This window comes from Canis lupus, chromosome 4 (assembly GCF_011100685.1).
Source record: "Canis lupus familiaris isolate Mischka breed German Shepherd chromosome 4, alternate assembly UU_Cfam_GSD_1.0, whole genome shotgun sequence".
NCBI classification, from domain to species: Eukaryota; Metazoa; Chordata; class Mammalia; order Carnivora; family Canidae; genus Canis; species Canis lupus.
Genome location: NC_049225.1, coordinates 14,210,387 through 14,233,328, shown reverse-complemented (window position 1 = coordinate 14,233,328; position 22,942 = coordinate 14,210,387). Strand labels below are relative to the sequence as shown.

The 22,942-nt window shown below is 34.5% G+C and overlaps 1 protein-coding gene across 1 annotated transcript in view; it reads left to right on the top strand.

The window, feature by feature from the left end:
* Positions 1 to 22,942, top strand: part of TMEM26 (transmembrane protein 26) — a 48,048-nt gene that overhangs the window by 7,840 nt on the left and 17,266 nt on the right. Inside the window, exons 2-4 of the mRNA XM_038534028.1 lie at positions 8,708 to 8,786; positions 15,185 to 15,298; positions 16,978 to 17,198. Of these exons, the coding sequence (XP_038389956.1) occupies positions 8,708 to 8,786; positions 15,185 to 15,298; positions 16,978 to 17,198 (414 nt within the window). The remainder of the gene's footprint in view (positions 1 to 8,707; positions 8,787 to 15,184; positions 15,299 to 16,977; positions 17,199 to 22,942) is intronic.

Below are 22,942 nucleotides of genomic sequence, written 5' to 3'. Positions count from 1 at the left end.
GAGAGAGAGAAAGAGAAAGAGAAAGAGAAAGAGAAAGAGAAAGGAGAGATAGGCAGAGGGAGAAAACAGGATGCCTGATGTGGACTCGATCCCAGGACTTCAGGATCAGGCCCTGAGCCAAAGGCAGACACTCAACCACTGAGTCACCCAAGCGTCCCTCCTTTGCTTTCTTATTTCCCCGTTTGAGCCTCCTGTCTCACACACCTGTTTTAACCAACCTCAAATAGCCTCTTTATACATTGGCTGTGCCATTTTCTGACAATCTGTTAATAGTAGTGATGAGCATGATGATGAAGGTGATGGTGATCGTGACAATGGATGTGGAAACAGTTATCAATTACTGAGTACTGACAAAGCTCCAAGCCTGCTTTATATCCATTACCTCAGCAATCCTCACGATGACCCTATGAGGTAGTTTTCCTCTTTATCACCATTTTATGATGAAGACACTGTTGCCCAGCAAGGCTCTATCACTTGCTTAAGGTTGCAACTAGTTATACTAAATCACATAAACAATTCCTAGCATCCGGTGAGCACTCACATTTATTGAGCCAGGAATGTACATTGCCCGCATTATCTTATTCACTCCTCACTAGAGCCCTGAAGGTACTATTCTTGCTTCTACCTGCACAGGAGGAAGCAAAATCTCAGAGGCTGTCCCTGTCCCAACACTGAACTCTGTCAGCTGATTTCTTGTGCTCTGCATTCAATAATGAGGCTGGGTTTTGTCTGTGCGAATTACAACTACATAGACTTCTTGGATCACGGATTCCCTATAGTGGGGAAAGGGTCATAGTTTTTTGTCATTTTCAAAATTGGGGTGACCTGAAAATGAACACTGGAATGATTTTGCTTAGAACAGAATGTAGAAGAGTCCAGACTACACGTGGACATGGCTCAGAGATACTCTTGCACAAGCAGACATGCTTGTAAAGCCAAAACAGGATGTAAAACAAAACAGAAGAGGGGGAAAATTCTCAAGTGCCTTTATTTTTGGTCCTAAAGGGAAGAAACTATCTCTTCCACAGAACAGAAATAAATACCACTGTCTTTTATAGAATGAAATGAGGTACAGCATTACATAAATAACATCCATCATGCATTTTATCCTCTCAGAGACCATTAAAATTCCTGTAGTCATTAGCACTTAAGTTCACTTAATCATTAAACAATCATTTATTGTACTAAGTGCTATAACGATGTTCTTGAAGGAATATAAAATACGTGCAGTTATATGAGACAGGAAAAAACAACACCCTGAGAACCAAAAAATTTTCCACAAATTAAGTCCAAGACTGCAGAATGTCTGCAGAATAAAGATACAATCATTATGGTAGGCTCGTTAGACAAGGAAAATGTCTCAGGTAAGTGATTTACATACTGGCCCTTGTAGTAGCTGGGGGTTTTACAAGAGTGGAGAGAAGAGAGAAGGGTTTTTCAGGTTGTGGTAATAGGATGAAGACAACACTCAGGGTTTTAGTTAGAAATAATTCATTTAAGAAAATGTCATGATTTTCTTTGCCTCAGAAATTTTATGAGAAAAACAGTACATAAATCCTAAAATTGTTGCATATTTTGTTCCTATAACTTGTTTAGTCATATTGAAGCATACTGTTGAGTTTTGAATGTGAGCAACTCCAAATTTAATAGAGCTTGTTCTTGCTTTAGATATTCTTTTGGAAAATTCTAAGTTCAGTGAAATATCTGGTACTAATGTTGCTGCCAGTTTCCATCATAATTTGGGAATATGACTTTGTTAGAAAAATAATTGGCAATGATAAACAATGAAAAGTACAATGAAGAGCTCTACTATTCATCTTCAGAAGTATTTGCTTGGCAAACCTAACTGTGGGCATTTGTTAAGGGCTTTCGAAGTATAAAGACTGGGCATTCCCAGTCCATTTGAATTTCCTCCCAGTGTCTTGTGTTCTTCTTCTGCTCTCCCATTAGATCATAGACAAGTCAATCATCTGATTTGGGGACCTATTAAAACATGCCCACCCCTTATGCAATTTTCCTTTCAGAGAGAGTTCTCATAAGCTTATGTCCAGCAGTTGTGGCCTCCTCCCCTCTCTGATGGGCAGGCACAGGCAAAGGCTCTGGGAAGGAGGTGCCTGGGAGGGTGTACTGGTTAAGAAGACAAATGGCTGGTATCTGGGGTTGGATTCACAGTTTACTCAGGCATCCAGGGGTTCTGTGTTCTGCAAAAGCATTTTGGAGGCTGTCATACTGGCCACTCCTGTCACTGTGGATAGACACAAAGCCCTGGCTGGGCAGCCCAGATGGAAATTGTAGATGTTAAGGCCCACTTAGAGAAAGCAGTCCGTGTGAAAAGAGGACAGACAATCCTTAAACTGTTAGACACCATTTGGGGGCTCATGAAAGGGTATCTTGACCTAGTTTCTTGATTTCCATGAAAATAGGCTTATTATTATAAAGTGCTCTGGAAATTTTATTGAGGACCCTCAAGGCAGTTTAACGTGAGACTGTGAAACTTGGGTCTAGTGTCCTTACAACTCCAATCTCCCTTTCTCTCGTAAGAAATACTGAGGAATGAAGTGCAAATAAAATCATGATCCACACCAGAGTAATCTTGGAACATTAGTTTTGATTCACTGAAATATTATCTATTTTAAGATCTATGCATATGATTAGAAGACTAGAATCCTCACTGCAGAAAGAAAAGCCAAACAGGGTAGTGGGTCATATTATGATTAATTTTTCTATTTGCTTATTTATACTGTAAGATGTTTCTAAAAGGAATGAAGCTTACTTTCTCTTTTTTTTTTTTTGAACCTTACTTTCTCAATAAAAAAATGATAGGTGTCATTTTTAGAAAAAATAAAATGGCATTCTAACTCTAGAGTAATGGTGAGCCCAAGTAAATAAGATCCCTTGTGGAACTAAACTGCTAAATGTCATGACATAATCATTTTGTGAAAAACATTGTAATTTATTGAAATGACAACTTGGTATGATAAATAATATTTTATTTTTGGATGAAAAAAACTGAAAAAATGAGAATAGCTCCTTAAGAGCCCAGAACAGTGTCTAGCATATAATAGGACCTATTAGCATATTTAATTAGTAAACAAATGAGTACGTAAACAAATAGAAAAATAAATCCTTTAAGATGGTGTCCCTGCCATGTACGTTAGAGAGAACTAGTGGGTTGGATAAGGGGTTAAAAAGCAAAAAAAAAAAAAAAAAAAAGAACAACCAAAAATAACAAACTTCTGTGGAGAGAAAGAATATCTTTAGGAAGGTTTCGAATTGAAAAAAAAATTCAAGTAGTAATTTTGGGCACCTTCGGTTATCTGATAGAATAGTGGTAATTGGTATCATAGTACATCTGAGTCTCTAGGGGCAAATAGCTGATTAGTAACAGGGTTTTACACATTTTATTAAAACTTCCCACTTGGGCATGCCTTATGAATTTATCATAAGTTTATCAGTTTTTGTTAGCTTACTAGTAAATAGTATATCTTATTTTTAAAACAAGTATCCAGGAACCTGATTTGGGTTATTTCTGGGATGGCTAGAACCTTCTATTATATTAGTATTTGGCACTGACTTACTTCTGATGCCATTAAGACATAAAGACTAGAGTAAAACTATTTGGTAACTCCTAAGAAAAGGCATGCAATTTGATTAATTACACAGAAAAAGGTGGGATAAGGCCTACTCTTTAATTTTTAGACTTCAGATTCTCCTTGGTTCCAAAAATGAATTGCACTGACAGTGCATGATCAAAAATATGGCAAATTTTCAAACTAATGAGTAATGGCTAGAATGTCACCTTGAAATATTAAATCTTTCATAGTAGCAAAATAATATTAAATTCATATAAGAACAGCATAATTAGTTTCCTTCAGTAAAGCTTCTGATAAGAGTCAGAATTATGGTGATATTACAAGAAGAGGTTTCTAGTCAAACCAGCAATAGAGTGTCAAGAAAATAGAAACTTTAAATCAATCAGGGCCTTATGAAATCAATAAATATTTGTGGGGAACCCACCTTGTGCCAGGTACTGTGGGTGGAGCTGAGGGTATAATGATGAACACACAATTTTTGTGCTTATACTACTTACAGTTGCTGGGAGACACATAAATTATAAATTTTGAAGATCTATAGGATAAAAATGAAGAGTGCTAAAGGACAAGCATAATAAGATCTATTTAGACCAGAGAACAAGGAAAGTTCTCCCATGGAGTCTCATATATCTTATGTGAACTATGAGAAGGAGATAAGCAGGTGAAAAGTGGGGTTAGAGAGATATTTTGAGGGAGAGATATATAGGTGTGAAGTCCTGAGTTAGGGAGGCATATAGGTTTTCTCCAGAACTGGATGGAAAACAATGTTATAGGAGCACAGTGAGAAGAATAACAAACAACAAAGCCCAAGAGGTAGGCAGGGCCCTGACCATGCCACATTTTATAGGTCATCATGGGCGATTATACGACAGTATGACAGGAATTGACTTAACATCAGTTGTGGAGTTAGGGATAATGATGTCCTCAGCAGTGCAAACAATTTCCTTAGATTCAAGATGTCCTAAATAGGTTTAGCTTGGGGAATTACAGTTTAAAAATAGGATTGATTGTTAGTTATTGGAAGACACAGCCTTCTAACCTGGTATTCTCTGGATCCTCTGTAAGTGTGGCTACTGAATACACAGCTGTAAGTTTACTTGCAGGGTAAGGCAGCAGCGTACACGCGTTGAGCTATATACAATCAGGCCTGTGACACACACTGTCTCCTCTCATCCTCACAACCATCCTATGATGTGGATACTTTAATTTCATCTTATAGATGAAGACATTGGGTCACAGGGAAGGTAGCAAATTTCCACCACCTTGGAAGAGAAAAGATTCAAATTTGGGTCTTCTAAGTTTGGAAATTTCTACTGCAGTGTAGTAATTCCTCATGGGCCACAAGTCCAGGAGCATACTTGCTCCTGGATCTCCTGAAATGGGAATAAAAATGGTCCTTGTAGATGCCAGTACCTTCCATTCTCTCCACTTTCTTAGTCCTCCCTTTATTCACAAATTCAGGCACTCAAGCATTTTCTTAATAACAATTTAGTAAAGACATAGTAAGACACCTGATATCACTGAGAAGAAGAAAAGTGAGAAGAAAGAGGGAAAGGATATAAATACATTTAAGACAGCATCTGCCTTCAAGGAGCCCATATTAAGAAAGCTAAGGCTTACATGCTCATAACCATGAAATACTGGAGGACGTATTGGGTCACAAGAGAAATATAAGCTAAGATTAATTCCTGCTATGCCTCTGAGATACAGGTAAGATGTTGATGGGTAGAGAGGTAAAAGGAGAGCATTCCAAAGCAAGCAGTCATAATTTGGAGGGACATTTGCTCTAAAGTCATTTCAGAACCTCTCTTCTCAGATTAATCAAGCTGACAGAGCATGGAGCACTTTGTTCTTAACAGGGACGCACAGTCAAACAAAACATATGCTATATATGGCTGAAATGTATTCCTCATATCCAAAATAAAATATATTTAGGTATGTTTTAATACTTCCCTAGATAAGAGAGACATCTATTTTCTCCATAAGGTTTGTTGTTTTAACTTCTGCTGTACAACGACCACAGCTTGCTACAGGGAAGTTAGAGAGGAAGGAGAGGAGGAAACTCCTGATGCTGATTTGCTGTTGATCACTTTGGGGTGCTATCCATTGCACAGTAACTCTCCCTGGAAGCCTCCTGAAATTCCAGAAAATCCTCTCGGGTGTAAGATTCAGGGTGCAGGACATTTGGGGAGAAAGTCTACAGACTGAGTTGAATATGATAAATTCCTAGGCTCTCAGTATGATTGCTTCTTTCTACCCCCTCCTCGCTTATGTCAGAAAAGTCTATGGAGACAGATTGAAGTGAGGGGAACTTTATAGAAAACATTTTGTTTGTTTTGAGGATGTGCCACAGGAAGAGAAACGGGAAGCGGAAAGACTAGAATATGGAGTCTTTGTCAGATTACCGAATTTAGATTTTCTGTAGCAGGCAACAGAGAGAATCTCGGATCTTGAAGTGTGTTGTTTTTGGTTTTGTTTTGACATAACCAGATTCTTAATTAAAGGAAAAGCCTTGAGATCGGATAATATTTTTCCAATTATAGAAATAAGTCTTATGCATAGAAGATGTTAAGGGTTGTTTGCTTCATGTTTAACCTCTTTCAAGAGTTATTATATGTTCAGTCCGTGGCTTCCCTAGGTATTATTGTAATCGTATTTTTAGGGGAGTCAATCCCAAAATGAATTCCAAGAGTCAACAAAATTGCAGTCTAGACAAGATTGGACATAGTGGAACAAACATTTACGTATTCCCAATGTCCTTGCAACTGGAATTCATTTCCTTTCTCAATCTCACAAAGGAAATACTCTCTCCTGGTGTTTCCCTTGATATGTAAGGTCAAAGAATTAATTTTCCCTTTTCTTTGTAAGAGCATGTTCAACATGGGGGCTTTCACTATCTCTCTGTCGCTCAGCCATCTTCTAAGCCAGATTTCAATAATATCATGACCCATAACCTTTTGTTTCAAAATTGGTTCTTTGCAGGAAATCAAAGGTGGAGGAGTGTCTATATTAAATATTGATTTTTTTTAAAAAAAGACTTCTCTTTCTTTTGTTCTTTCTTCCTTCTTCTCCCCAGAAGCTGAAAGGCAATATTAGTGAAAGGGTTTACAGCCTTGAAAAGTCCATTCTAGATGTTCTCCTTCATTGAACTTTGCTCACTTTTTTCCCCTGCATTATAATAACAGGGTTTTAATACCATTTCATCTCAAATAATTCTATTTGTTGAGCAATTAACATTTCTATTTTTCAGGTCATTTTAAAACATCACATGCTATACTGAAAGTAATTTATTATTTATTTATTTATTTATTTATTTATTTATTTATTTATTTATTTATGATTTGATTTATTTATTCATGTGAGACACACAGAGAGAGGTAGAGACATAGGCAGAGAGGAGCAGGCTCTATGCAGGAGCCCGATGTGGGGCTCAATCCTGGAACTCCAGGATCATGACCTGAGCCAAAGGCAGACGTTCAACTGCTTGAGCCACCCAGGTGTCCCAATACTAAAAGTATTTTAATAAAATTATATTAACTTACAATTTTTTTCTTCGCAATGCCCCTATAAAGCAATAGTTCAATCTAAAATAAAGCATAAAAAAAAAAAAAAAACATAAAAAAAAAAAAAAAACATAAAAAAAAAAAAAAAAATAAAATAAAATAAAATAAAGCATAATTTGAAGAAATAAATTTGGGAAATATATCATTTTTATCTTATTTCAAACTTTTTTTTTATTTCAAACTTCTAAGGACATATTTTCATAGCATAATGTCCTATAAAATTACTAATAGTAGTTATCTATTATGGAATACTCATGTCTGCCAGACACTGCTTTATAGAAAGTATAATAAAAATCCCTATGAGATAAATGTGACCACTATGGACTGAATCGTGTTTCCCAGAAATGTGTATGTTGAAACCCTAACCACCAGTGTGACTCTATTTTGAGACAGAGCTTTTAGGAAGTTATTAAGGGTAAAGGAGGTCATAGGGTGGGATCTGAATCTGATGTGCATGCCCTGAGGAAAGGCCATGTGAGGACACACAAGAAGGTTGGCTGTATATAAACCAGTAAGAGAGATCCCATCAAATCTGAATGGTAGTGGAACCTTGATCTTAGACTTAAAACCTCCAGAACTGTGAGAAAATAAATTTCTTTTGTTCAAGCTACTCAGTCTTGATCATTGGCATGGCAGTCCGAGCTGACTAATACAGTGACTGTCCCCACTTTGTGGACTAGGAAGCAGACGAGTCACTGGAAAAACTGATATTTGATTCTGAATATGAAAAGCCCACTCTTTGGACTGCCCTCTGCTTTTGAGCCAGGAAATAATGAAGATAGATAGCCTTTAAAAAAAAAAATACCAAGCACTTTATCTGTTGTTGTGTGTGATTTTATTTTTACTAGGTTTAGTAGATATACACAAAGTCAAGTTGATTTTGCTCATTCCTATTCATTATCATCTGATTTTTGTGTTCTAGCAGGATGTTACTATTTGAGCTTTCAGAATTCTAGGTTAATATTTTAAAATGTAGCCAATCTTCCTGAAATTGCAGTGTTGAGAAACCCAAGATTTACTCTTGCTGTATTTGCTTGTTGTAAAACATATTAAATACAAAATATCCAGTATTGTGCCTGAAACTAGTTGGCAGTATCCCATTAAATCATATTAAAATTAACTTCTATTAATTGGATTAGAAATTCAGTGAGAATGACAGCTGCTAGTGCCTTTTGCAGTTACTTTGTTTCTCTATAATCCATATGGCAGAAATCACATAATGCTTTCTTCCCCATTGAAATAATCACTTGAGATAAAAAGGTTTGACTCAATGTGATCAGGGTACATGCATTTGTTTTTATTTCTTTAGAAAAAGAAGTTTTTGTAAAAACTGAACTTTTGGGATGCCTGCGTGGCTCAGCGGTTGAGCATCTATCTGCCTTTGGCTCAGGGCGTGATCCTGGAGTCCTGGGATCAAGTCCCACGTCAGGCTCCCTGCATGGATCCTGCTTCTCCCTCTGCCTGTGTCTCTGCCTCTCTCTGTGTCTCTAATGAATACATAAATAAAATCTTAAAAAAAAAAAACCTGAACTTTTTCCCTCTCTTTTACAGGTTTTCACCAGCCATATTTTTATATCTGGTTAGCATCGTTCCATCATTATGGCTTCTTGAAATGCATCATGAGACTCAGGTATGTCCCTTTGGAAAGTAGGAAACTGGAAGATTTATCAGGAAACTCCTTTCATACTATAATCCAATTTATTTCAGAAATGCATTTCTCAAAGGAATTGGAGTTATCAAGAATTGAATAAGTAAGAGGCCATTAGCAAAAGAAAGTGAATTCACGATCTATCAAAACCCATAAAAATGTTACATCTGTTTAAGAGTTAGGATTACATAATTAATCAATGATTTATGTTAGAGATCTTGTTCGTAAGCACCCCACCCCTAATAGAAATTACCCGGTGTGTGTGTGTTTGTGTGTGTATGTGTGTGTGTAAAAATTTGGTTTAAAACTTTGCAGATTCAGTGAGTTTCTATATTGTATTAAGAATGGGAAGGGATCAATAATGTAGTATCCTATAAAATGACATTTTTAAAAGTAGCAAAAAACAAAAAGAAACCCCATCATCTAGACTGCTATGTAATTGCAATCAAACCTGGAGGGGCTATTTGAAATAGTCTATCTTAAAAATACAGGGCTTCCAGATTACATAAGATTCCTTTTTGAGGGTTCCCTAAGCTGTTTTAGTGAAATAAGAATTCTACTCGGAGCCAGATGTGAAGGATAAGGGAGAGGAGTATGAGACCCACCATTGGGAAAGGTGGGATGTATGTATTAGGACCAAGTTGACTAAAAAAATAAACAGTGGCTTCTAATAAGAGTCCCTAACCTATAAAGAGAGAAAGATCTACTTTTTTTTTTTTTTTTTTTTTTTTTTAAGTGAGTTGCTTCTTACCTGGACAACCCTAGGTGGCAGGTTGTAGACTGGATTCACAATCCATTGCTTTTAGTGCTCCTGTACAACACTGTGGAGGGCAGACTCCAGCAGATTCCAGCCTGGACTTCGCATCTTCTGGGCTCAGGTTATGGGACTATGTTACAGATAAACTGTAGTTATGATATAATATTATTTTAGTACTTTTCACTGATACAGTGCTTTAGCCGAGATAAGAATTTGCCCTTATGGATTTCTTTGCTACAGTTGGTCATTTTATAGTCAAGTTAAGACTCTGATGTATGTTTCAGATATTCAAGCCTTATCTGGACAATGCTTGCTCCAAATTTTAGGCGCACACAGGGGAATTTAGCTCTGTGGACTATTTTTGAAGAATTCCACAAGCATATACCAGTAAAATAGGCATGAAGAAAACATTTATTTGCCTTAAATCCCCTATTTAAAAAATATTAAAGTCACAGGCTATCTCTATGACTGTAGCAAAATATTTTTGTAACACTAGATTGGCTGGTTCAAGTTATCATGGTTTTTAAAAACCGTACCATAAGGAGTTAGGAGACTGTTTCAATTTCCTTACTACTTACTACTTTCAGGGGTATGGAAATAAGCTCTGGTGATTTGAATCATTTCTTTCCTTCACATCCAATTCTATAACATGACTATCATCCACAATAACAATTCATTTCCCCAAATGCTTTTATAATATAAATGCGTTGCACAGTTAATTGATATACAGGTCAAATCCCATTACAACAAATAGCATGCAACCAAAAGCTCTCTTTTTAATAAAAAAAGATTTTTGAGCCCCAGGCGGTATTTCTCTAATTTTCATACTACAAAAGAAATTGGACCTTAAGTAGTAATGGATTTGACTCATTTTGACACTAAGAATTAAAATGAATGCCCAAAGATTGAATTGGGCAGAGTGGGCAGCGATGGAAGTAGAAAAAAGTAAGAGAAAGAGAGACAAACAATATTGAAATTGCATTTAAAGAAATGAGAAACAGCAGAGTAAAGGGAGGTACAGCAATTCTCTTAGTCCATTCACTTAAACATTTTTGGTTGTGGTAATAACTATTTTTCTTTATGCAGTCCTTTCTTTCAAAGTACTTTCAAATACATTTCCTCTTTTACGAACTCAGCAACTTCATAAGTTGGGCATGGTTTATGTATTTCTATTTTATAGAAAAGGACCCCGAGACTCAGAAAGGTTAAGTAATTTTCTCAAGGCCACACAGCTAATCCATAACAGTTCTGGGGCTTAGCACCTAGGGCTTAACCCCTGCTCTTTAAACCACACTGCCTTTCTAAGTTATGTGTTCTATGTTTTAGAGGGGTTCCCATCAAAATCACCTGATTTTTTTTCATGACAGGAGAGTAATTTAATTTCCTTTCACATTTTCCATTTATTGTACATCCTAAATGTTCTAACCTATGTCTTGCCATTAGGAAAACATCCTGACTTGTTTCACGAAGACATTCCTCCTAGGTAATCAGTTCTTTAACTTCATTTCTGCATCGGGCTAGGGCTACATGACTGGAAACAAGATGGTTATGACAATAGTTATGACCATAACTCTTTATCTATTTATGAAGTGGCACAATTAAAACAATGAAAACTTTCTGGTCTTGATGGTATTACAGTCTGGTCTGGCCCAAAGGAAGATTTTTGAAGCTAATAGGAATTTTTAAGACACAGCCCATGAAAAAGTGGCTTGTTGGTACCCAGATCATCTACATGAACTCCTCTGTACAATGCTAAGTGGAAATAATATTACCATAAGAACAATACAAGTCAGGTTAGGCTGTAAGAATCAAACCAGTTCTCTGCAGTTCTAATGCAGCTGCCACTTATAGGAAATTCTCGTCAATTTGTAACAAGTAGAATTACAAGAATGGTATGGGACTCAGGTTGTAATACCATAGTATGACTACAAAGCTATTTGCCACTGCAGAGCAGCTGACTTTTTTTTAATAAGATGACTATGGATTTTTGGTGCTAAGGATGTAAAAGAACCATATCAAAGTCACCAATTTTAATATATAGTCTGCTTTCATGCCTATGAATAAAATGGTCAGAATTGTTTCTTATTGCCCATATGATTCTCACAAAGCTACTCTGCAATGAGGATTCGTTGCTTGGTTCAAAGATTTGATTTTTTTATCTTCATTATCTTTTCTCTGAGCCTTTGCTGTACAGAAAAAAAAGTGTGCTAACAGCTGGATTTTTGCCTTAGAGATATGGCACATGGCCATTTTTCCTAATTATTCTTGTCATTTCACCCATAACACTAGTTGTTTTGATGGGGAGTAGAAAAAATAAAAAAAAAATCTTGACGGAATTTCTTTTTACTTTTCCAAGTAGCTTATAGAATGATTGATGCAGTATCCAGAATAATTAAGAAAAATATACTTCTTACAATGTTAATATTAAAAAAAATAGTTTCTCTCTACATCCAAATATGTGACCTGGATATGTGGTGGTGGTAGTGGTGGTGATGATAGTGGTGTATGTATATGCATGTGTATGTTTCAAAAATATGTAGGCCTGCAGATGTTTAAAAAAATCTTTAACTTTTTGGAAACAGTTTATGAAATTATCATTAGCCACACTTACATTTTCAAGTGCCACTCTTTTTCTCTCTTATATACTTTTTCTTTACCTCAGGTTCCCATGCACAGTTAAAAATCATACACAGTTCATTTGTAGAAATCATGGATAAAAATCTGGATAAAAAACATGCATGGTTCATTTGTAGAAATTTACATGCAAAACAAAGGAACAAGAAAGGAAAAACATTTAGTTTAGGTCTTTGTCAAAGTTTCCATAAAACTAAGTTAACCTCCAAACTGACACTAAAATGTATATTTTGATAGAGAAACATGTTAATTTGGGGGGTTGTTTCAGTTCTTAACAGGCAAGATTGAAGTTAATTGCATTACCTACTAAACAAATGGTATTTTGGGTAAAGAGCCTTCTGGACAAGAAATAAATTCTTAGAATGAATGTTTTGACCAGGATCATACGTGCTTTAATGCTATCATTGACTGTTGATTTGTTCCACAACTGTTTCAGGGTTCAAGAAAGGAACCCCAACTATCACTCCATGAATTGTATAGCTCTCAAATACCAACAGCATTTTTCATAGAACTAGAACAAACAATGCTAAAGTTTGTATGGAAACAAAGACTCTGAATAGCCTAAGCAATCTTGAGAAAGAAAAGCAAAGCTGGAAACATTACAATTCCAGACTTCATATTATGTTACAGAGCTGTAGTAATCAAAACTGGATACATAGATCAATAGAACAGAATAGAAAACCCAGAAATAAACCCATAATTATATCATCAATTAAATCTTCAACAAAGCAGGAAGGAATATCCAATGGGAAACAAACATAGTCTTTTCAACAAATGGTGTTGGAAAAACTGGACAGCAACATGCATAAGAAGGAAACTGGACTACTTTCTTACATCATACACACCAAAAAAATTCAAAATGGATGAAAGACCTAAATAAGAGACTTTAAACCATAAAAATCCAGAAGAGAACACAGGTACTAACTTCTTTAACGTCAGCTATAGCAAATTTTTTCTAGATATTTCTCCTGAGGCAGGAGAAACAAAAACAAAAATAAACTATCGGGGAAAAAAACTAAACTATTGGGACTACACTAAAATAAAAAATTCTGCACAGTAAAGGAAACAACAAAATAAAGGGCAATCTGGATCAGAAGATATTTGTAAATGACATATCCAATAAAGTGTTAGTATCCAAAATATATAAAGAACTTACAAAACTCAATACCCCCAAAAACAAATAATTCAATTAAAAAACAGGCAGAAAAATGACAGGAAAATTTCATTAACATTTTAAGGATTCCTAAATGATATGTATTTTAGCAACAGACCTGAATGTCTTATTCCTTACAGTCTTTGTTTAATCATTGGAGGCAAAGCCTCAGAGTGTAGTCCAGATGCTGTCATTAAGTACTAACTTTGAAGGGTAAGAGGAATTTAATGATTGCACATTTAGGTAACTTCTTTAAAATGCATTGGATAGGGGCACCTGAGTGGCTCAGTTGGTTAAGTGACTGCTCTTGATTTTGACTCAGGTCATGATCTCATGGTCTTAAGATCAAGCCCCGCTCTCATAAGTAAGTAAGTAAATAAATAATGCATTGGATAGCATAAAGAAAGTGAATGACACACCCATATTTCTCAATTCTCAGCTAAATGAATACAGTAGTCCCTTCTTCTCCATGAGGGATAAGTTCTAAGATTCCCCTGTGGATGCCTAAAAATGTAGGTGGCACCAAACTCAACATATACTGTTTTTCCTATACATATATATTATAATAAAGTTTAATTTATAAATTAGGTACAGAAAAAGATCAACAATAACTAATAATAAAATAGAACAATTATAATGATGTACCACAATAAAAGTTATGTGAATGTGAAAAAAAAATGGGTAGAAGACATGAAAAGACATTTCTTTAAAGAGGACATCCAGATGGCCAACAGACCCATGAAAAGATGTTCATCATCACTTAGTATCAGGGAAATACAAATCAAAACTACAATGAGATATCACCTAAAAAAAAAAAAAAGAGAGAGAGAGAGAGAGAGATCACCTCACACCTGTCAGAATGGCTAAAGTCAACAACACAAGAAACAAGTGTTGGTGAGGATGTGGAGAAAAAGGAACCCCTGTGTACTATTGATGGGAATGCAAACTGATGCAGCCAATGTAAAGAATAGTATGGAGGTTCTTCAAAACGTTAAAAATAGAACTACCTTATGATTCTGCAACTGCACTTCTGGGTATCTACTCAAGGAATAAAAGAAAAAACAACACTAATTTAAAGGAATACATGCACCCCTGTGTTTATTGCAGCATTATATGCAATAGCCAAGATATGACAGCAACCCAGCCCAAGTGTCCATTGACAAATACATAGATAAAGAAGATGTGGTATATATGTATACAATGGAATATTATTCAGCCATAAAAAAGAATGAAGTCTTTCTATTTTCAAGGACATGGATGGAGCTAGAGAGTATAATGCTAAATGAAATAAGTCATTCAGAGAAAGACAAATACTATATGATTTCATTTATATGTGGAATTTAAGAAAGAAAACAAATGATCAAAGGGAAAAAAGAGAGAAACCAAGAAACAAGTGTCTTATTTATAGAGAACAACTGATGGTCACCAGAGTGGTGGTGGGTGAGGGGAATGGGTGAAATCAGTGATGAGGATTAAGGAGTGACTCGACTAGGTGATGTATAGACTTATTGAATCACTATATGGTACACTCAAAGCTAATATAGCACTGTATGTGTACTAACTGGAATTAAAATAAAAACTTTAAAATTCTACAGCTCTGCACAATGAACTACATCCTCACAGATTTGTGGGAAAATAAAACATGTATAGTTGACTTTCTTCTCATATTAATTGAAAAGTGGTTTCTATTAAAACACAATCTGAATTTTGGAAATATTTGTGCATACTGTGTAAACTCCACATACCTACTCATAGTCTCTTAAATAATTGAAGCCATTTTAAATTATAAATATTGTGCCATTTTTTTAACATATTGCCTTTTTACAAAATTCTTAGTATTGCAGTAGCCACTCTGAAGGAATGTCACAAAATACCAGCAGCAAAGAAAACGTCAATCAAACTCTGATATCAGGTGAACAAGCCGAGGGAACAGAGGATCTCATTAAGACGGTGAGAGCTTTTTCTGCTGTATTTTAAAGGATCTAGCAACTCACCTTTTCATTTGGTGAGGATAACATACTCTACAATGTTCAGCTCATTCTTTCGTAAGGACATTTGCCAATTATTTGTTTGGCTCAGGAATTAGCAAAATAATTGTATTTTTATTTATTAAACACATTTACCATGCATAATAGTCATATACATCTTATATATAAATAGATATATTTAACTTGCAGCATTAAGTAGCCTTTAACACTTAGGTCAGATAATATATGCACAAAAAGAGATACATATGATTTGTGGAGGAATGATATACTTAAAAGATTGGGATCTGGCCTATATATTTTTAGGTGTTTATATTAATACAATAGGAAAAATTTCCAGCCAAATAGAATCACTTCTTTGTTCTTCACATGCCTGATATTTGTCAAACTAACCATGGCCTATTATAAAATGGTATATGGGAGATACTCAAGGCCCAGGCCCCTACAATGAGCTACATTTTCAACAATAAGACAGATCATTGAATCTAAGAGGTTTAATTGAATTAGCCTGGGATTCTAATTCAATCTCCAATCACAGCTGACTGATATCACTTTGAACAAATCAGTTAATCTCTCTGTATCTCAGTTTTTCATCTGGCAATTGAAAATATTAATACTTACCCTGCTAGTATGCTTCCTGTAAGAATTAAGTAGGATGTATGTGAAGTCTCATAGAAGAAATATGAAACTGTGTAAATGAAAGATCATTGATCTTCATGCATGGCTTCAATCAGGTTAACATCCTGCCTTGCCTTTTATCCTCCCTCTACCTTCACACCTGACATCAGTAAGTAATCAAGAGGGGTAAATAGGTTTTGCACAAATATAGTTATTTGTATAAATCAGTTGGAATCAACTGTCCAAGCCATGAGAGACCTACACTCCTGTAGTCTTTAAAAGACTATAGCCTCTAAGGGCAAATAATATATCTCAAAGCTTATTTAGAAGTTACATGAGCAAGAGATATCTTTCAGAATAAGGAAAGGGATATAAATTTTTCTAAGAGTCCGAGATTAAGGGCAGAATAAAATTTGGTTGCTAGTTAATGGATTTTTCAATAGTATGTTAAATATTCAGAATAAAAAAAAGAACTATAGTTATTCTCTTTCTTTGCATTTAGGTAATGAATAAGCATTATTATACATTTTCTCATTTGATGTAGTAGTATTTCAAAGCAATAAAAAACAAGAGATTTGTACCATGTTAAAATACTCTCAGATTAATAAATTCAGACTTGAAATCCCTGAAAGAAAAATACAGGGATTTTTTTGTGATTTTAATATGGTATTTAAAAAGTTTTGCTGTATGTAATACTTTGTTACAGATAAGAGTAAAATGAGAAATGATCTTTAACACATCATCAAATTGGCTATATAAATATCAAATGCTACAATCCTACTATCAAGCATGAGGTTTAAATTACTTCTTGTTATAAGGTTGCCCCATTTTAAGGACCATGTTAGCCTTTTCCCCCCAATGTTCAGTTGAAAGGAGTTTTATTTTCTGTAGTGAGTGAAAAATCATTTTCTGAAAATGACCTTCCATAAAAGTTAAGTCTTGATTGAAATCTATGGTAAAGAAGGCATATCTCTCCACGGTGGTAGCTCACAATCCTTATCTCTGTATGATCTTTCTGTTACATAGGCCAAAGTGTTTGTAAGTAACTTATCTACAGTATGTGAGAAGGTTTGGACTTTGGGACTCCATCAGACGTTCTTGTTAATGCTCATAATTGGAAGATGGCTTCTACCCATTGGAGGCGGGATCACTCGAGACCAACTCTCTCAACTTCTCCTTATGTTTGTGGGGACAGCTGCTGATATATTGGAATTCACAAGTGAGACCCTGGAAGAACAAAGTGTGAGGTAAGCAGGCCTGCAAGATCAGGGTTCCCACACTTGTCTATTTGTTCTATTATTTATATTCTGCACAAATAAGGATTTTCAGTCTATTATACTTCCAAAAATAGAAGCATAGTTTCCTAATGTTCAGAGACATATTAGTTACTATCCTAATATCTATTATCTATCTATCTATCTATCTATCTATCTATCTATCTATCTATCTAATATATCATCTATCATCTATCTATCATTTTCATCTGAACTTCATGCTAGAGAAAAGGGCAAATAGTATTTCCTTTGGGTGAGGACAGAAAAGCTCTACACTTCTGCATGGCCCCAAGTTAGGTGAGGCCATGGTTATAAGAAAACCTTCAGGAGGTGGAATGATCATCCATAGCTCCTCTTTCATATTCTCAAGTAGCCAATCATAAAATTTTCTTCTAGCATAGCTACAATTCCAGGAAAGCACCTAGAAAAGACATAGAGAAATCTCTCTTCTACCCATTTGGAAATTTATATTCCCTGGTGTGAATGGAGAATGGAGCAGATTAGGTTTATTTTACTAAATTTTATTTTTAGTCAGTTTTGTTCAAAGTGCCTAAAGGCCTTCTGGTGTAGATGCCTATAAATTAAAACTTATTGAGTTGGTACTTTTATTTTTGCCACAAGCAAATAAACTCAGAATCCATGATCACATCTGTTTATGGAACCACTTTCTTACCTTTAGGGATTTAAGTCTCAGTGCCTGAATGTACTTTCAGCTTGGGTTGTTTTGCACTATGCTATAAAAATAAATTGCAATGAAGCTAGCTTTTAATGCTACAGTTTACTTTATGCTGTGTTTCTCAAATAACGAAACATAAAGCTGAGCAAAATACACTAACTTACTGAGTAAACGTAATATTCCAATTATAGCACAAAGAATATCTATAACCAGAGGTTACCCTTACATCATCATTTCCTGTTTCATTTATACTAATTTTTCTTATACTTTATTAAGTAGACAGAATTTTTAAAAGAATCCAATTTAAGTTGATCCATTGTCCAAAATATTGGTATTAAATTTGTAACTTTAATACCTTATATTTGGTCAGTGCTGTACATTATATAACAAATTTTCAAATACTTTCTTTTAATACAAGAAAAACATGAAGAAATCATGATCAAGCACATAAAAACAATAAACTATAGGCACAACGGGCACAACGACAGGGACATAAAAATATAAATATGACTAGCTATACCTATAGAAATAAACACATAGATGCTAAATATCTAGGGAGATGGGGGGAATTAGGGTAGGAAATAGAGTATTCAGGAGGGATATGTTTCATGGGGCTGCTAATAAAAATGTGAGAAATGCCAAAACCAGCTATCTTAATGGTCTCTATATTAGGTCCATCCACAAATGACACCAAGCTCATTTTATAGATCAGTGTTTGCCAATAGATGTTAAATGTTCAATAAGTTAGGCATTAAAATTTTAATGTCCCAGAAAAAAATTGAAAATCATGAGGTATTCATTCATTCAGCAACTGTAGATTGATTATCTAGTATGTACCAGGCAGTGAGTTAGGTGGAGATTGGGGAGCAAATGGTAAGTGGTGAGAGAAAATCTGGACACATCATATTCTCCTAACCCAGGTGATTTCAATTCAGCAATTTCTTCTGCCACCTACAAATTAATTGAATGTTTCAAAAATCTTTCTGTTTCTCATTTTATACTTGTATTATGTCCTTTGAAGGAATCAAATAAAATATACTATGGTTATCATTTGCTTGTTTATTTATTTTCCTTTTTAAAATTTTTATTTAAATTCAATTTGCCAACATATAGTATTACACCCAAAGCTCATCACATCATGTACCCTCCTTAGTGCCCCCTCACCCAGTTACCCCATCCCCACACCAGTCTCTTGTGGTTTGTCTTCCTCTCTAATTTTTCCCCACTCCTTTCCTTTATGGTCCCCTTCACTATTTCTTATCATTTTAACATTTATTTTTCAGGCTTCATGGTCTCAGACTGGTCGTTTTATTTTTAATATAACTGCATTGTATCAGTGTTTAGTCTACACTCCTGCATGTCTCTATCACTACTCAGTTTCCAAAGTCAAGGCCCAGAAAGAACCTAGAATTTTTTTCTCCTTAAAACCCACCTTCACTTTTGATTTTGTCACTGGTCTCATCTATACTGCAAGAATTGACACTGCAAATGTCTGTCTCCTCAAAGGAGAGATGTAAACCCTCCCACTGTGGCAAAGCTTTCCCCTTTGGACTCAAAAAAGACAGTCATGAAAAATAAATGTAATGTACTCATAAAAGATGTTCACTTGTGATAGCAAAGGAGGCTACTTCATTATAACCCATTTAGCGTTACCTATTTTTACAATATTTTATTTTCTATTTTATTTTATTCCGTAATTTGGCCCGACAGATTTAGGAGAAAACCTTCAATAATGTGTACGCTGCAATGATGTCTACCTCTCTTTCCTGCATCCTGGCTAAATACTGCAAATCTATTTTTTTTAAACTTAAATCAATTTCTTTCCATATGCCCACTTTAGGTTCATTTTGCTCATTCTTGTGGTTGTGACTAATTTACATGGACTTGTGAGATAATGCAAATTTTTCTTAAGAGCTTGACTTTACACACCCTAGAATTCACTATTCTAATTCTACGGTTCAATGACATTTAGTAACTGTATGTGCAGCCATCATGAGAATCTAGATTCCTTGTGGCTGTTTGGAGTCAATTCTCACTCTCCCATGACAAACCCTAAGCAACCCCGGATATGCTTTCTTTCTGTACAGTCTCCTTTTCCAGAAATTTCATGTCAATGGTATCATGAAATATGTAGCATTTCGCTTTTCATTTAGCATGTTTCTAGGGTTCATTCACGCTGCTGTATGTATTGATGGTTAGGTCCCTTTTAATTGCTGAATAGTTTTCCATGCATATACCACATTTTATTTTTTCATTCAGTAGTTGATATACATGTGTATTTCTTCTTGTTATTAAGAATGATGTTATAAACATGCACTATAATCCTTTGAACAGGTCTGTTTCCATTTCTCTTGGGTCTATACCTAGGAGTAGAATGACCGGGTTTATGTTAAGTACATATTTAACTTTTTAAGAAACTGCCAAACTGTTTTTTAAAGTGGCTGTACCTTTCTACATTTCATTTCTTCACATCCTCACCATTTCTTTCGAGTACTTTGAATTTGACCATTCTGTTGGGTTTTTGGGGTATCATATCGTAGTTTTAATTTCTGTTTCCCTAATGACTAGATGAGCATCTTTCCATGTGCTAATTAGCTAATCCTTTGTGTTCCTTCAGTGAAGTCTATTCAAATTGTGTCCATTTTTTTTTTTTGGTTGGATTGAATTTTTGGTGTTGAATTATAAGAGTTCTTTATATTCTAAATACAAGTCCTTCATTAGATACATAAATGTAAATGTATTTTCCCCACTATACAACTTGCTCTTCATTTAAAGACTATTTTTTAAATTTTTTATTTAAATTCAGTTTAATTCACCTTTACTGCATTATTAGTTTCAGAGGTAGAATTTAGTGATTCATCAGTTGCATACAACACCCAGTGCTCACTACATCAAGTGCCCTTCTTAATGCCTATCACTCAATTACCTCATCTTCCCATCCACCTCACCCTCCGCAACTTCAGTTTTTTTCCTATAGTTAAGAGCATCTTATGGTTTTCCTCTCTGTATGTTTTAAAAAAAGAATATTTTTTTAAAAAAAATTGATAAAGTTCCATGTATTAGTTTTTTTTTAAGTAGTATATTTTGGGTGTCATATCTAAGAAATATTTTCCTCAACAAAATTAGAAATATTTCCCTTTATAATATTCTGACTTGACTCTTGTGTAGTGTGATATAAGGATCTAAATTTGTGTTTTGTTTTATTTTGTTTTGTTTTTGGCATTGTCTCAGAACAGTTTTTGTTCTAACTAAGACCAATGGTCTCTGTAATTTGTTGAAAAGACTATCCTTTCCCTATTAAATTGCCTTGATATCTTTGTTGACCACATATGTAAGGGTCTTTATAGACTTTCTATTGTATTCCATTGCTATATATATCTATCCTTATGCCAGTACCAGACTATTCTGATTACGGGAATTTAATGGTAAGTCTGAAACTATATTATTATAAGCCTTCTAATATTGTTCTTTAAAAAAATTTTTTGGCTATTCTAGGTCCTCTATATTTCCATTTAAGTTTTATGATCAGCTTGTCAAATTCTACAAAATAATCCTGCTGGAATCTTGATAAGGATTGTATTAAATCTAAGCATCAACTTGTGAAGAAATGACATCTTAATTTTAAATCTTTTAATGTGTGAAGATGAATTATCTCATCATTTATTCAGATATTCTTTAATTTCTCTCAGCAATGTTTTGTAATTTTCAATATATGGGTCTTGTGCTGCTTTTCCTAACCTTATTTTTAAGTATTTGATTCTATTTGATAGAATTATTTTCTTAATATCATTTTATGTTTTTTATTACTACTACATAGAAATACAATTGATTTTTGTATGATGATCTTATATCCAGCAATCATGCAAGTTTATTAGTTTTCTAGATTCCTTAGGATTTTCTACTTATAGGATAATGCCATTTGTAAGTAAGATAGTTTTCATTCTTTTTAATCTGTATGACTTTAATTTCTTTTTCTTACCTTATTAGACTGGTTAGGATTTCTAGTACAATGTAAATAGAAGTATAAGAGTGGGCATTTAGATCTCAAAGGGTAGCATTCTGCCTTTCACTATTAAGGATGGTGTTATGTATAGGTTTTGCAGATATACTTTGTAGATGCCCTTGATCAGTTGGAGGAAATTCTTATTTCTAGGTTATTGACTTTCTTTCTTTCTTTCTTTCTTTCTTTCTTTCTTTCTTTCTTTCTTTCTTTCTTTCTTTTTTCTTCTTTCTTCTTCTTCTTCTTCTTCTTCTTCTTCTTCTTCTTCTTCTTCTTCTTTCTTCTTCTTCTTCTTCTTCTTCTTCTTCTTCTTCTTCTTCTTCTTCCTTCCTTCCTTCCTTCCTTCCTTCCTTGCTTTTCTTTCTTTTCTTTTCTTTCTTTTCTCTTCTTTTCTTTCTTTTCTTTTCTTTTCTTTTCTTTTCTTTTCTTTTCTTTTTTTTCTTTCTTTTCTTTCTTTCTTTCTTTCTTTCTTTCTTTCTTTCTTCTTTCTTTCTTTCTTTCTTTCTTTTCTTTCGTCATTGAATTTTGTTCAATGTTTTTCTATTTTTATCAAGATTATTATGTGGTGGTTGTCTTTCATTCTATGAATATGGTATATTACATTAACTAGTTTTCAGATGCTAAACCAACCTTGAATTCCTGGGATAAATCTTATTTGATTATAGCGTATAATGGTTTCAATGCATTACTGATATGGGTTTGCTAACATTTTGTTGTTAATTTTTACATCTACACTCATGAGCATATTAATTTATAGTAATATTTTCTAATGATCTCTTTTTCTGGCTTTAATATTAGGATAATGCTGGATTCAGTGAATACCTCAGGAAGCATCCCTTCTTTCTTTATTTTCCAAAAGACTTTGTAAAGGTGTGGTATTATTTTTTCTTTCAATGTTTTATAGAATTTACCTATCAAGCCATCTGGGCCCAGGCTTTTCTTTTGGAAAGATATTTTATTACTAATTCAACATAAGTATTTCTTTATAAGACTATTCAGTTATTCTATTTCTTCTGAATTAGCTTTGATCACATTTTTCTT